At 45.8% G+C, this 15,753-nt stretch overlaps 1 protein-coding gene across 2 annotated transcripts; it reads right to left on the bottom strand.

Annotated features, from left to right (window-relative positions):
- Positions 1–759: 759 nt before the first annotated feature.
- On the bottom strand, positions 760–8,751 carry PIGH (phosphatidylinositol glycan anchor biosynthesis class H). 2 transcript variants are annotated; one of them, XM_055304010.1, is made up of 4 exons: positions 8,476–8,751; positions 3,309–3,518; positions 2,500–2,583; positions 760–1,159 (listed from the first exon to the last, which is right to left on the bottom strand). In XM_055304010.1, the coding sequence occupies exons 1-4, from the start codon at positions 8,653–8,655 to the stop codon at positions 1,067–1,069; spliced, it is 567 nt and encodes a 188-aa protein (XP_055159985.1). In that variant the 5' UTR covers positions 8,656–8,751; the 3' UTR covers positions 760–1,066. The 2 variants fall into 2 exon arrangements, with proteins under 2 accessions (XP_055159985.1, XP_055159986.1); XM_055304011.1 differs by having other exon boundaries at positions 2,500–2,580.
- Positions 8,752–15,753: the final 7,002 nt, after the last annotated feature.

Raw genomic sequence — 15,753 nt, 5'->3', positions numbered from 1 at the left:
AACATCACATGTACCATAGGCTCCAAATAACTACTCCTGGGATGATGGAAAAGGCAGCAATTACAACTCTAGTTTTCTAATGTCCTGAGTGTCTCTATGGCCATGAGAATAATATCGACTTGGGAGTTAAAAAAAATTAGGATCCCACGGCCAAAACAAGCAAGAACGGAGCTGTGTTCACAATGAACTTGAGCTCAGCCTACTTCCCCCACCCTGCCTCGCTCCCTCCTGGCCCCTCAGGGGTCCTCCCACAGTTTATTAGTTTTACACAGAAGAAAACTGCCTTATAATCAAAAGCTTCTACTGTTTGTGTGCTTATCCTCCTTTAACATGTCTGGAAACCAAAGTTGAATATCTGTCTGGCCTTTGGTGTCACCCCTCTTGGCAAAATAAGTTTTTGAAACCACAGACAATGCTGAGTAACAGTAGAGTATTAATGTGCCTGACACCCATGACTGAAATGCCATGTTCATGTGGTCAATAAAAAGCAGCTGTGTGTGCAATTATTGTGTGTTTTGGAAAGAGATCGGTTTATTACGAGAGTTGTCATAAATTCACCCTGTACAGAACACAGGAGCTAGGTGGACAGAGGCCAGTCTTTTGTAGGCCATGTCTTCCTACTCACTGGTACGTGAAGGGGTTGACTTTTATACAGGGGTCCATGCAGTTGGAAATCATGTTTTGTAAGAGATCTGATGTCAGTTTCCCATTGTCTTGCTCCACAAATCTCTACAAAAAAGTAAACCTGAACATGCTGAGGAATTTCACAAAGTGCTCTTTGTCAACATTACTTTTGACATATCGTTTCTTAAGATCTTCCCTCAATTGATAAAGTAGGCGAAACCTTACAAAGAGATCGCTAAAATATACATAAATACTTTGCTCAACATCACACAATGAGTTAGGTTTCCAGGCACCTGCTGTATGGCTCTGAGATCCACTGCATCCATACTGGTTCCTAGGACTGTGTCTGCCTGATGGTTTAGAACACAGAAAATAAACCAGCCACTATGGCTTAGGAGTCATCTCCCATGGAAGATAATACTGGCCTCTGAAATGCTGGGACTCAAGGACTTGCTGGTGTGGCTTTCTGGTGCGCCAGGATCTCCTGGCAGCTCCTGTACACTTCAATCAAGCAGTCCAGGCGGGGCTTGGCACTCTGAATTCCAAAGGCAAGAAATGCAGTCAGGATAAGAGAGCAGAAGAGAACATAAGAGAGCACTTAATGGTGCTGCCTCTATGGGTAACCTCAATCTCACCACATCAGGGGGTCTAAATGGCTCAGGTGTGAGCTCGAAGAGGCAGAAGTTCAGGCCAAACAGCACCTTACTGGCTAAGAAAGCAAGAGGAATAACAAGGACAGACTCCCTCGTAAATGTCACAAGCTGTGAAACCGTCCTCAAGGACGAGAAGTGCAATTTAATATGTAAATATTGAAAGGTATTTTGTACAATGAAATGTGATACAACCAAAATTAAAAGAAAAGTCACCGAATGGGGAAAAAATATGTGGAAAACATATTTAATAAAAGTTTGTTACCCAAAATATGTAAGTTGTTATAAATGCATAATCAATATCTAGATTCTACTTGACTAATAAAGGAGATGGATAGTTTAAAACAAGAGGAAACAGGAATAGATAATTCAAAGAAACATGAAAAATCTTTTGTCATTTAAAGAGCAATTCAATAACTTTAGATTCCTTTACCTACATACTAAAGGAAACAAAGAACTAAACCCACGGTTAGCCAAGACTGTAGAAAATCAAGTACAAATTCCCAAAAGTACAGTAAAGTTGTCTAATCTCTGGAGCCAAATCTCAAACTGTAAAAATCTATTACACTGTTCATAAGCTTTACTAAAATAACTTTGAACTATAATGCAAAGGAATTTTAGCTTAGCGGCCTTAAATCCTTTGTGAGAAAAGGAAGGGCAGTAAGGCAGAGTTAACTATGTACATAAATATATACTTATAGTTGTGTTTGTGTATTTTTTTAAGAGCGAGACAAAAACTAACCTGGAGATGATTTCAAAAGCTAGCAGTAGAGTGGCTAAATAAACTCAACATGATAATAGAACTATTTAAAATAGTATAATGGCCTCTGAAGATGAATGAAAATATGTATATTAGATTTAAAAAGCAAGACATAAATTGGGTATAACTGCATGTGTAGATCAGGGACATTTATGTAAAACCCTGTATTGACAGACTAACAAAGCAGATGAATGGTAACTTATAGGCAGAAACTGCTATTTATTTTTTTCTTTAAAATCTGTATAAATTTATAATATTTCTGAAAGCCTATATTTGCTTCAGAAAGAAACTTGAAATAACTAAAATCCAAAACTCTCAATAAAAATAGCTGTCAGGTGTCCTCAAATACGCTTAACAACAGGAGTTTACATTCCTATTGAACATAGTAGCAGTAGATATGCAAAGAATGGGGAAAGGTACCGGGTTTTCTGGAGAAGAAGCTCTAGACAAGTGTTCTATGCTCACCTGGAAGACCGGTACTACTTGGGATATCCCATGTGGTTCCACTGGATCCTTCAATAAAATGCAGAGGTAGTAAATCACCTTCTGCTGTAAGAAAATAAACCAAATAGCAGAGATCTAAGTGAGACTCGTTTTGTTTTCTTTTTCTTCAAGGGAAGGCTAAAGACCTTTTAATAAATGGTTATCTCGGGCAGCCCCAGTGGCACAGCGGTTTGGCACCGCCTGCAGCCCGGGGTGTGATCCTGGAGACCTGGGATTGAGTCCCACCTTGGGTTCCCTGCATGGAGCCTGCCTCTCCCTCTGCCTGTGTCTCTGCCTCTGCCTCTCTCTCTCTCTCTCTCTGTGTGTCTCTATGAATAAGTAAATAAAATCTTAAAAAAAAAAAAAAAAAGTAAATGGTGATCTCTAACCATTGGTTATCTCTAACTATCAAGTAGTAGAACACCTGATTGCTTTTGAAGTGAGAATTCTTTAAATGCAAAAAAAACTACAAAATGTCAGCAGCAACAACCACCACCACGAGATGATTTTGAAGCTGGGCTAAAAAATAAAGTTGAAATGCTGACTTACTATCTGTGAAATCCTGCTATATCTCTATAAAATACAGGAATCTATTTTTCCAATACAAGTTTCATTTTCATGGTCTATAGACATGCTAGCCAAAAAGGAAACATTACAATACTGGAACAGAGTCTTCAAGTTTAATTCTGTGAACAGACATCAAGTTATTAAGACTCAGTTCAGATCCAGGCAAAGGCCACTGGGCTACCTCTTCTGGAGAAACCTGTAATACTTACTACTTAACTACTTACCATGTAAATAGCCTCATTGATAACCACATCCTTCACCTTGCTCATCTCTATGAAGGTAGTGCTTTCTTTGCCTGAGGCATAGGATGAAGTCATCTGGATGCCAAGGGAATCAATGATTAATAATGTCTCCTGATCAATCTTGACAAAATGGAGATAACCAAGCAGGCCTAAGAGGGTGATGAAGATGGCAGCAGAGAGGATCATGCTGTTCTGAAGAGAGAGCCAGACATAGGCAGTAAGATTACCAGGTGGTCCTCCGCACAGATCTCCGCTGTTTAACCAGTCTACTGTCTACTCTAGGCAATGCAGAAAAAAGCTTGTGTTCTACTATGAGTTGACAAGATGGGAAGAACATGCATGGAAGAGGAAATCACTTTTATTTCAACTCTGTAGTGCTATGAAAGCATAATGAAAGCATCCAGACAACAAATGGATAGGAGAACTTTAATCACCGAAACAGTATCTATCATCACACCACTCTCAGAGGTCTTTCATAACGACTCAGACCTTTTCCTCTCCTGCTCCACCAGCAGAATATACAGTGCAAAATCAGACAGTACAATAATAAAATGCTTAGCACAATGTAGCAGACGGTACTCAACAGCCACTCTTGCTAATAAAACTCGGAATGAATCATGATTGGTTCCCACTCCTGCCAATGACTGGTTTAGAAATGATTACATGATACAACTCTGGTCAGTGAGTGTGAGGGTCTCCTGGAGGGGCTTCTGGAAAATGATGTGCATCTTAAAAAGAGATCTAGGGGGATCCCTGGGTGGCGCAGTGGTTTGGCGCCTGCCTTTGGCCCAGGGCGCGATCCTGGAGACCCGGGGTCGAATCCCACGTCGGGCTCCCGGTGCATGGAGCCTGCTTCTCCCTCTGCCTAAAAAAAAAAAAATTAAAAAAGAGATCTAGGAAGAAAGAGATCCTAGATCCTCTTGAGGTTTTGATGCCTGGAACTACTATAGAACTATGACTCCTCTGCCAGACCATGTAGAAAGCCAGGCTGAGGACAGTTAGAGTACACCAGCAGTAACATGAAAAGAATCAAGATCAACTGAGTCTCTTACACCCTTTTGAGCCCTACCACCTCCTGACTTTTGTTAAATAATAAAGATCATGTCATTTAGTGCTCTTTTAGTTATTTTGGGTTGTGACTAACTGATGTATTAAGGCTGAGTAGCCAAAATAATTAACTTACATTTTAAGGACTCAAAAAAATGGTATTTATTCTTTTGATTATAAGATTTACAATCTTCAATTTATTTTTATTTTTTTATTTTTATTTATGATAGTCACAGAGAGAGAGAGAGAGGCAGAGACATAGGCAGAGGGAGAAGCAGGCTCCATGCACCGGGAGCCTGACGTGGGATTCGATCCCGGGTCTCCAGGATCGTGCCCTGGGCCAAAGGCAGGCGCCAAACCGCTGCGCCACCCAGGGATCCCCAAGATTTACAATCTTTTAACATTTCTGAAGTTGTGTTTTTCTATTGATGTATGTTCTTTCTGTGTGCCATTTTTTTTTTCTCCTGCAAAAAGCTATTATTTAGAAGGATGACACAGAGGAAAAAAAAAATAACTGATGACCTAGAAACAAAATAGATTCAGTAATTTATGACTGTCATTTCTTGCGGGCAGGAGGTATCTTATTCTTTATTACTGACAAGATGTCCTCTTTGACCTAACTCTAATCAAGCTCTTCTAAACCCTCAACCTTGGTGTCCATCCTTATTGGGCCTGCATGGCCCAACAAGTTGTGCCAAGAATCCTACTAAGTCCGTTTAGAGAGAACCCTTGGCATCTGATCACCCTGGCCTGCCTTTAGCAAGAATCATGTCAAGTTAGCCAGAATCTCCCTTTACCCCTGATGTTTTCTTTTAGCCATTTTCCATCCACTGATCCCCACTGTGCTCCTTGGCTATGAATTCCAACTTGTCCGTGCTGTATTCAGAATTGAGCCCAATTCTGCAGTGAGGTCTCTTTTCTCCTACTGCAGTATTTGCCGAATAAAATCTGTTTTTACTGGGACATCTGGGTGGCTCAGTGATTGAGCATCTGCCTTCAACTCAGAGCATGATCCTGGGGTCCTGGGATCAAGTCCCGCATCAGGCTCACCACAAGGAGCCTACTTCTCCCTCCGCCTATGTATCTGCCTCTATGTGTCTCTCATGAATAAATAAATAAGTAAAATCTTTTTTTAAAATCTGTTTTTACTGTTTTAAACTACCAACTGCCTCTGGTTTTCTTTGAAAATACTTTTCTACTTCATTCTATGTAACATACAGTAAGTGTTGGATCAGGACTCTATTTGGGCCTGTGATCTGTTTTTGTCTGGTCGACCCTGAGCTAAGAATGGTTTTTACACTTAAAAAAAAAAAGATTTTCTTTATTTGAGAGAAAGAAAGAGAGCAAGAGAGAGAGAACACAAGCGGGGGAAGTGGTGCAGAGGGAGGAGAAGCAGACTCCCCAATGAGCAGGGAGCCTGACACAAGGCTTGATCCTGGGACTCCAGGATCATGACCTGAGCCAAAAGCAAATGCCCAACTGACTGAGCCACCCAGGCATCCGTTTTTACACTTTTAAAAGAGTTGTTAAAAAAAGAAAAAGAAACAGGACTGTGAGAGACCTGTAAAGCCCAAAATATTTACTATTTGGCCTTTTAAAGTTTGCTGACCTCTGTACTCGGTAATTACTTATTGATTAATGAATGGAGAATGGAAAAATCTATGGGCTAGGTCTCTGATGATCCAAAAATGTCTACTTTAAGTTAATTAAATGCCTAGTATCTAGTACAGTGTCTGGTTCATAGTCTGAACTGAATAAACATGGAAGAATAGAGAGAAAATTCAACCCCAGCCCTTACAGGTGTATTAGAGGCAAAATTAATACAAAAATTAAATTTTTTGGAGACTACTATGGAATTATTAGTGCCTAAGTATTAAAACAGAATGAGAGAAAGCAAGAAAGAGACCTCAAAGCACATAGGATATCCCATGAAGACTTCCAAGGAGGAAGAATTTCACTGGTACATAAGAGCTGGTGGTTATTGATAGATATGCTTAGTTGAGAAAAGGAAGGGGGTAAAGCATTCCAGATTGCAATAAATCAGGTAATAACCTACACTTTTAATAGAATTGTGAATTCAAAACCAGCAGGAAAGAAGGGATGAAGTACAAAAAATGTGAGGGGATTTAATCCCTATCAGCTTTTTAATAAGGTAATCCTTGCCCAAAACTTCATTACTACCTACATTCTTTATACTTCATTTTTCTGTCTGAAATTCTAACAATATTTATTTGGGGTGAAATTAAGCCACATGTTTCTGGGAATTCCTTCATTTCTTCTCCCTCCTGAGAGTCATTACTCTGACAAATAGTTTTGAACACAAAGATAAACTCTGATACACAGACCCCTTAAGAAATATAGTGGAGTTTTTTTTTTAAGATTTATTTATTTGTTTGTTTGTTTATTTATGAGAGACACACAGAGAGAGAGAAGCAGAGACACAGGCACAGGCCGAGGGAGAAGCAGACTCCATGCAGGGAGCCAGCCGGATGTGGGACTCCATCTGGGTCTCCAGGATTACACCCTGGGCTGAAGGCGGCGCTAAACCCCTGAGCCTGGATCCCCTGCAGTGGAGTTTGAAGGAAGATAAGGTTACTGAGTTGTGGGCACTTCATGGAGGCAGGTGGGACATACCAGGATAAGAGGGTACAAAAAGGAGCTGGCATAAAAACAAACTTCTATTTAAAAATTTTACCTAAGTAAGCCCTCCCCAAGGAGGAGACAGTATAGTGGAAAGGAAAGGGTTTCAGAGTCAGTCCTGAGTCTGAAGCCCAAATATGCCATTTACTAGCTTTGTGACCTTGGGTAAATTATTACTCTAAGCCTTGGCTTTCTTCTAAGGTTAAAATGAGACATTCAGGAAAGCAGCTGGCAGTTAGTGGACATATAATAATCTGTTCGCTCCTCCTCCTCACATGACAACACGGCCAGAACCCAGGCTAGTATTAAAATTCAACTACATTATAAATTAAATCTTTTTCGAGGGGGGAGAAGGACTGTCCTGGCAGTTTAACCATATTAACTGGCTTTTGAACAAACTTCTAGATACAGTTTGGCATAACTTAGGGCAGTCTTAATTCTGCACATATCTATGCCAAATTACCATACATTGATGGTAAAAGAGCCAATGAATGCATTACTGGAAACAAGACCCAAAATATAGAAAAAGCCCTCGACCTGGTCAGATCACTCCTAGTTCAGGACACTACATCTGAAACTAAATTCATCTTGGGGCAGCCCGGGTGGCTCAGCGGTTTAGCGCCGCCTTCAGCCCAGGGTGTGATCCTGTAGACCCGGGATCGAGTCCCACGTCCGTCTCCCTGCATGGAGCCCCCTTCTCCCTCTGCCTGTGTCTCTGCCTCTCTGTCTCTGTGTGTCTCTCATGAATAAATAACGTCTTTAAAAAAATTCATCTTGAAAAGCATTTAGGGTGACTCCTTTTATTTGAGGGCTGCCACAAAGCTACTACATGTGACCCTCAATACTGTGAAGCTGGCATGGCAGGCAGCAATTCCCTTTTAAACATGTTAAAGCTGAGGCTCAGAAAATAGGAATGAGTCCGAACGGTGAGCCCAGAAACAACGCATCACCAAAACAATTCAGTAGAAAGCACTTGAAGTTGGGGAAGGGGTAGAGTTGGGGGGGGGGGTGGACTGCCTTGAAAAACAGGTTAGAACTGATGAAGCTCATGTTGTGGAGGCAAAGACGGTTTCTCCTTAAGACCGTATAAAGGTTCTGTTGGCAGCGACTCCTCTGAAGATTCGGAACGACGGATGAGGTCGATCCACTTAACAGTTCTCCGAACCCCTGGAACTGAATTCCTGTGAGCACGTGCTACGTAGGTCACCTGGAAGTCAGAATCTGAGGCTATCGCGCAAGGTCTAAATGGACGCCCACATGAGGCACCGAGCCCAGGTGTCAAAACGTCACTAAACGTCAAGAGAACAGCAGTCCCGGCAGCAGAGCCAGCCAGTTCCCGCCCTCCGACCCTACCCCGACCGGAAGGCCCGACGAGAGACCCGGCCTCGACCCGGTGACGCCAAAGCCCCTTCGGAACGCCGCCCCCGACTCCGCCTGCGGGGAGGGGCCGAGCGGCCTTTACCTCGCAGAGGGTGAAGAGTCCGTAGGCCGCCAGCCACACGGCGCAGGTGACAGCGGTGAGCGAGCGCAGCGAGAGCCGGGGGCAGCTGAGGCAGAACTCCCGGCAGGACGGGGAGTAGTAGCGGCGCTGCAGGGCCAGGCGGCCGCCGCAGATATCCGAGAAGCTCCGCTCGTCCTCCATGGTCGGCGGGCCCCCTCCCGCCGGCGCCCTCCCGCGCCCTGTCGCGCCCTGTCGCCCGCCGGCGCCCTCTCAGCAGCTCCAACCCACTTCCGGAGAGCGGCGCAGGCCCCGCCCCGCCCCGCCCCGCCCCGCCTCACGCTCCGCGCAGCCGCAGTCCGCGCCCAGAGCTGCGGCGGGGCTCCGCCGGGCTCGGGTTTCGGGCTTCCCGGCCCCGCAGGGGTTCTGCGGTCGTCGTGGTTACTCCAGAGACTCGCGGGAGGCCAACGCAGCTGGCCTGTTCACGCGCTCTTGCTGGGCAGACGATTTCTAGGTCTAGGCCAGGAGACAGTCCGCAGATGCACACTCGTTACAGTCACTTACTCATTCATTTCATTCCTGCGCCAGGTAGGGCTGGCCCGCCCGTATTGAAGGAAGATTCGTGCCTTCAAGGAGCGTCCACTCCAGTAAGAGCAACTATATGGAAAGGTGTCAAAACGATTTCAGGGAGTGCTGCTGGCAATAACATGACCGGCACGAGTGGCTTGGGGACTTGCCACAGGGCAATCAGGAAATTCTCTGAGGACCCTGGAGCTGCGCGCGCGTGGGGAGCCAGACTGGTCCGGGAGAGCTCTGGAGGAGGAATTTGACAGTTTGGAGGACCAGGAAAGGCAAAGTCCCCGGGGCTGGAACAAGGTTGACTTATTGGAGGAATCAAGAAACTGACACAAGGAGGAGGCATTTGGAAGTTGGGAAGGTAGGGGCGCCTGGGTGGCTCAGTGGTTGAGCATCTGCTTTTGGCTCAGGCCATAATCCCGAGGTCCTGGGATCGAGTCCCACATCAGGCTCTCCCCGCCTGCTTCTCCCTCTGCCTATGCTTCTCTGTGTCTCTCATGAATAAATAAATAAAATTAAAATCAATGAAGTTGCGGAGATAGGTGCAGACCTCAGATCCAAGAGGGTCTTATAGGGCATGGTAAGAAGTTTGGATTTCACTGGCTTGGGAGTTGTCTCTTCCCAACCACTGCGTGCAGCATTGAGTAGACAGATGAGTCCTGGCTGGGAAGTTAGCAAGAGAGGAAGATGCAGGTGTGGATAATAAAAATCACTAAACCCATGAGTAATAGCGCCTGTGGGTTTTTTGTTTTTGCTTTTGTTTTTGTTTTGTTTTGTTTTGTTTACTTTTGGCTCAAGAGTGGCTTGTGGCCTGTTGGAGTTATGGTGCTTCAGCCCTGAGGCAGCATCATGAATTAAAGAATTGATCCCTTTGTCTATAAAGACAAATGGCATTAACAGTCTCACCAGCGTTGAGTCTCTCTGATGAAAGTTAGGTTCCGTCTTTCCATCTTCATCCAAGATTTTGTTTTCTTTTTTCCCCCAAACTGTTGTGCCCAAGATTGCGAATCCGAGAAACCACCAAGGAGCCGACACCGATGCCAGCACACGAGGGTTTATTAGCAAGCTCGAGCTTGGGTCCAAGTATACCCGACACAGCGGAGCAGGGACTTGACCCCGAAGTGGGTTACAGCTGGGTTTTTTATAGGCTGGTCTAGGGGATTTCCAGAAGGGATGGAAGAATTCTGAGATGGGACTTTCTACCACGGGCGTGGGCTCTGTTGTCTTTCTGATATGAGATTCTCTGCCGAGGGCAATTCTGAGCTCTGTTGTCTTTCTGATATGGGATTACCTGCCGAGGACATTGAGGACATTCTGCAGTTTTTCTCCTTAAAGTTCAGCTCTTATTCACAGGGACCTAAAATGGCTGTACATGTGCTAATGCTAAACTTTAGGTGGGATGGCCTTAAATTTTCTCGGCCTCCACATTTCCCCCTCTCAGAGGAACCTAAGGAAGGACCCAATCATGGGTCCAGGTTGCTCTCAGAGTGAGCCAGGTGGAATGATTAAACCAGGATTCAAACCAACCTTGTTGCTGTTTTCGTTCCCATTTATGTCTAGCCAAACCTTTTCTGATTTTTGCCATAGATTCCCGGACTATTCCTGAGTGGTCAGTAAAGAAGTAACACTCCTCATTTGGGGTAGCACATAAACCGCCCCCCTTGCTTGCAAAAGCCTCTCTACAGTTAAGATGCTCCCATCTTTTTAACCCCTAAAAGACTTTAAAAGCAAGGCTGAATTGGGTGCACATTTTTAAATGGCTAACGGGGAAGCAACATTAGTGGGGTAAGTGAGAACGGCACAGTCTTAACAAAGTCCTTGCAGCTGGCCTGGTATGGGTGTAGTGGACCCAGGGAGTAATCCAGCGACCTTGAGAGCGGTGGGAGTGGTCAGGATCACGACGTAGGGTCCCTTCCAGCGAGGTTGAAGTGTCTGGTGTTGGTGTCTCCGCACATACACCCAGTCACCTGGCCAGTATCGATGGGGGCCCGGGGGTGGCCCAGTCTCGTAGAGGGCCCTCAGCTTAGGCCACACCTGCTCATGGGTTCGTTGTAACATTTGGAGGGAGAAAAGGAGTTGGTGATCAAACTCAGCAAGCACCTCACTCAGGTTTGGATATGGGTACCGCCCGGCGGGAGATTTACACCCTCTCCCCCAGATTTTCAAGGGCCAGCGAGAGCTCACCGGACGCCGCCAGAACCGCGACGCTTTCCAAGGCACGGCCCCTCTCTTGGGGCGAGCCCATTCCAGGGCGCCCTGCCCTTCACAAAGGAAAGAGAACTCTCCCCGGGGCTCCCGCTGGCTTCTCCGGGATCGGTTGTGTTACCGCACTGGACGCCTTGGCGCCCATCTCTGCCACTCCAGATTCGGGGATCTGAACCCGACTCCCTTCCGATCAGCTGAGGGCAAGGAGGCCAACGCCCGTCCCTTTGGAACGGCGCTCGCCCATCTCTCAGGACCGACTGACCCATGTTCAACTGCTGTTCACATGGAACCCTTCTCCACGTTCCAACATGCCAGAGGCTGTTCACCTTGGAGACCTGCTGCTAAATTGGGGATAATAGGTGGAGGAATACCGAACATGGCCTCGTAGGGAGTCAGTCCCGTCTTATATGGGGAGTTCCTCACCCTATATAGGGCAAAGGGGAGGAGAGTCATCCATTCCCCGCCAGTCTCCAGGGCTAATTTAGTCTCCTTTAATGTTCTGCTCATCCTCTCTACCTGTCCTGAGCTCTGGGGCTTATGTGCACATGTAATTTCCAATCTGCCCCAAGTACTAGTGCCACTCCCTGTGTTACCTTAGAGACAAATCCTGGGCCATTGTCTGATCCAATCTTAACAGGAAAACCATACATCGGTGAGATGTCTTCCAGCAGTTTCTTGGTCACGGTCTGTGCTGTCCTCTGCTCTGCAGATCTGGGCTTTTTTAGCTGAGGCCCGGTATCCTAGAGCCGCTATGGTTTGTAGCAAGTCTCTGGTGCTTCACAGGCATGTGTCCTGTTCCTCTGCCTCCAACAGGATATCAAATGAGGGTGCTCAGAACAGAACTCACCCAAGTCATCGTTAGAGTGTGGTTTCCGAACTGGCAGCAAGGGAGTGTTCCATGCTGATTGGCAAGGCCTCAATATGCCCGAGTCCAGTAGTCGCCATATGTGGGGTGTAATTCCCCTACACACTATGAGAGGCATGGGGTATTGGCGGACCCTGACAGGGTCTGCCCCCAGCTTTAGTTCTATGTATATGGCGGTCGGTGCCAGGCCAGCCCAATTCCCCCAGTTTCTGCCCACGCCTGGGGAAATTCCCGCAGCCAACGGTCAATGTCAGTCATTGGGGCTGAGGACATTTGATGGAGACCATATCCCTCTTCTAAACTCAGGAGAAGCACCTGAATAGGGTGCCCCTCCCTGTTTAGGATTTTTGTCTCTTTGGGGTGGAAACAAATTTGTGCCCCCATCTTGGTGAGCAAATCCCCAACCTGACCATGAAGGAATGGGATACCCAGCCCATGCTGAGATCCACAGTTCTTCGGGTAATCCATGAGTACTGTTTGGTGCCCATGGCCCCTTGCACCCATGAAGTCTTGTTTGCCAATCTCCCTTGGGGTTGTAATAAAACAAAATGTGCCCCAGTGTCCACTAGGAATTCAACAAGTTGCCCCTCCACTCCGAGAGGTACCCTGGGCTCGGGGAGGGGTGCTGAACCCCGGCTCCCCTAGTCGTCCAGGTGCTCCATCTCCAAGATCTTGGCAGGGGCCTTAGGTCTTTTGTTAAGATGGTTTTCACCCAGTGGCCCTCTTCTTTGTAGTAAGCACATTGGTTTTTGTTCAGTTTAGGGCACTCCAGACGGGGACCAGGGCCATCCTCCTTACCTGTGCCTGAAGCCAGCTTCTTGAGGTGCCTCTGTCTTTCCTGTGGGTCGTCCATGGTTGTGGCCAGCAGGATCCTGGCTAGGTTTCAGGTCTGCCGGTCACTTAGTTTGGTTTGTTGCTCTTCTGGACTTTATTATTATAGACTCTTTCTGCTACTATAAGTCCTGCAAGCTCTTCTCTCCTAGTATTCTCTCTAAGAAGGCTGCAGGACTCTCGTCCTTACCCTGTCTTACATAACCATACCTCAGCCAGATTGGTAGGCTTGCGCTTGGCAGCCTGGAGACCTGCCCCTAGAGTCTGGCGGTGGACCCAGAGTCTCTCCTTACCTTCAGCCGAGTTGTGTGCTTTGGGGAGTAAAAATGGTTTTAGCCAAGGAGGGGAATTCTCGATCATGTCCTGCCAGACCAGGATGTAGGGCACCTGGTCAGGGTGGCCGTCCAGTTTGTCCCTGAAGATCATGGCCTTAACCTGTGAGATAATAGGTAGGTTAAAGAGTTCCTTCTCGGGGCCATCCCACGCCAAAGGTTGGCCATTCTGATATGCAATAAATTTGGAATCTCTCTCTCTGTATGTCTATGCTCAGAATACGAGCTCTTTCCCTAACATCCGAGAAGTGGGAGAGCATAAGAGACAAGGGTATCGTTTGCGTCTGCCCCATTATGTCCCCTGTCCACACCAAGGCACAGACAGTTATGACAGTTAACAAATAACACAGTCAAGCGCACAGTTAACAAGAACACGGTAACACAGACCAGCGCGAAAACAGGTAACAAGAACACGGTAACAGACAAACGTTCCAGTGCGGCCGCAGAGACAACACAGAAAGTAATCCGAAGGGCTGGCAGCCGGCCCTCCTTACAGACGAGGACTCCTGTCCTCCTTACAGATCAGGACCCCCCGTCCTCCATACAGATGAGGACCCCCATTCTCCATACAGATGAGAACCCCCGCCTTACAGATGAGGACCCCGTCCTCCAGGCAGGGGCAAGGGACGTCTCCTCAAGACCCCCGGTCGACGGCCCGCCAGCGCGTCCGCCTAAGCCAACGCCGACCTAATACAGATTGGAATTCCTTCAGGTTAGAGCTCTCAGAGAATATGTGCGCAAAAGGTGGAAAAAGTTGAGTGCACTCACCACGCGTGAAACCCTCCGGATAGGGTCCTGGGGGTCTCTCGGATCCCGGATGAGCCCCCAAATGTTGTGCCCGAGATTGCGAATCCAAGAAACCACCAAGGAGCCGACACCGATGCAAGCGCTCGAGGGTTTATTAGCAAGCTCGAGCTTGGGTCCAAGTATACCCGACACAGCGGAGCAGGGACTTGGACCCAAGCTCGAGCTTGCTAATAAACCCTCGTGCGCTTGCATCGGTGTCGGCTCCTTGGTGGTTTCTTGGATTCGCAATCTTGGGCACAACACAAATGACAGTCTTCAAGTGTTGCTTTGTTTCTGCAGTTTTATTTCTATACCCTGAATCTTACCAAGCAATACTGTAAATATCATGTGATGTCTCTTATTGTGGAAAATTTGAAAAATATACAAAAGAAGAAAATTTTAAGCCACTTATATATCCAGCACTCAGAGAAACACTGTCGATGGTTCGGAGGAAACCTCCAGTCCTGGAGTTCTTAACCTGAACTCCATGGATAAAATCAGAAGTTCATCTTTAGTTTCATTAACTTCTAATTAAAATTTGACTTTTTTGGAGGGGGGCTATGAATGCAGGCAACAAACCAATTAGTAACAGCAATATTTGTGATCTTTGTCACTCTGATAGAAACCTTGAATATTTTCATTTCACAACAGTTGTCATCTCAAAATGTCATTTCCACACTCATCACTACTTCAAAATTGCAGTAATTACTAGACCCTCTTCTATATCTTATTATTTAATCTGTCAATAGAGACACAAACACATATTAAAAATATTTTGGTAACTGTATTTTAATTCAGTCGATTTTTAAATCCTATGTATTGTATTCATTCTAAAACATTATTGTGGTGGGACACCTGGGTGGCTCACTGGTTGAGCGTCTGTCTGCCTTGAGGGTCTGATCCCAGGATCAAGAATCAAGTCCTGCATCAGGATCCTTGTACAGAGCCTGCTTCTCCCTCTGCCTGTGTCTCTGCCTCTCTCTCTCTCTCTCTGTGTCTCTCAATGAATGAATGAATGAATAAATAAAAAATAAAAAATAAATAAATAAATAAATAAAATCTTTTTAAAAAAATTATTGTGGTAAAGGACCCATTAAGTTTACCAGACTTGCTAGACTTACAAAGGGTATATGGCACAAAAAAGGTTAAGAACCTGCGCAGGTTCATAAGATTCACATCTATAGGTCATAGGAAAAAAAAGCACCTAATGTACTTAATTTTTTTTAATATTAAATGATTAGGGATAGTATGGTAATGTAATTCCAAAATTCTTATAACTCCATTGCTTTGTCAGATCACAGGGTCATCCTAGCTCTGTTCTGTGTTTGACACCTCAGTAGAAATTGGAACTTATGTGTTTGCCATTTTTCTAGATGCCATCTGGGACATGAAGTGATAAGTTCCCATGACATGACTGAATAAAAAGAGCAAGGAGGGAGGGGTGCCAGGCTGGCTCAGTTGGAAGAGCCATGTGCCTCTTGATCTCAGGGTTGTGAGTTTAAGCCCCATATTAAGTGTAGAGATTATAAATAAATAAGCTTCAAAATGAGAACAGCAAGAGTGGTTGTTTTAGCTCTAAATGTTGGAGTTGAAAGTATTGATAAGCCTCAGAAATTCAGTGGAGGGGATCCCTGGGTGGCTCAGCGGTTTAGCGCCTGCCTTTGGCCCAGGGAGTGATCTTGGAGTCCCAGGATCAAGTCCCACTTC

This window comes from Nyctereutes procyonoides, unplaced genomic scaffold (assembly GCF_905146905.1).
Source record: "Nyctereutes procyonoides isolate TBG_1078 unplaced genomic scaffold, NYPRO_anot_genome, whole genome shotgun sequence".
Classification (NCBI taxonomy): Eukaryota; Metazoa; Chordata; class Mammalia; order Carnivora; family Canidae; genus Nyctereutes; species Nyctereutes procyonoides.
This window is presented reverse-complemented; position numbering and strand designations above follow the sequence as displayed.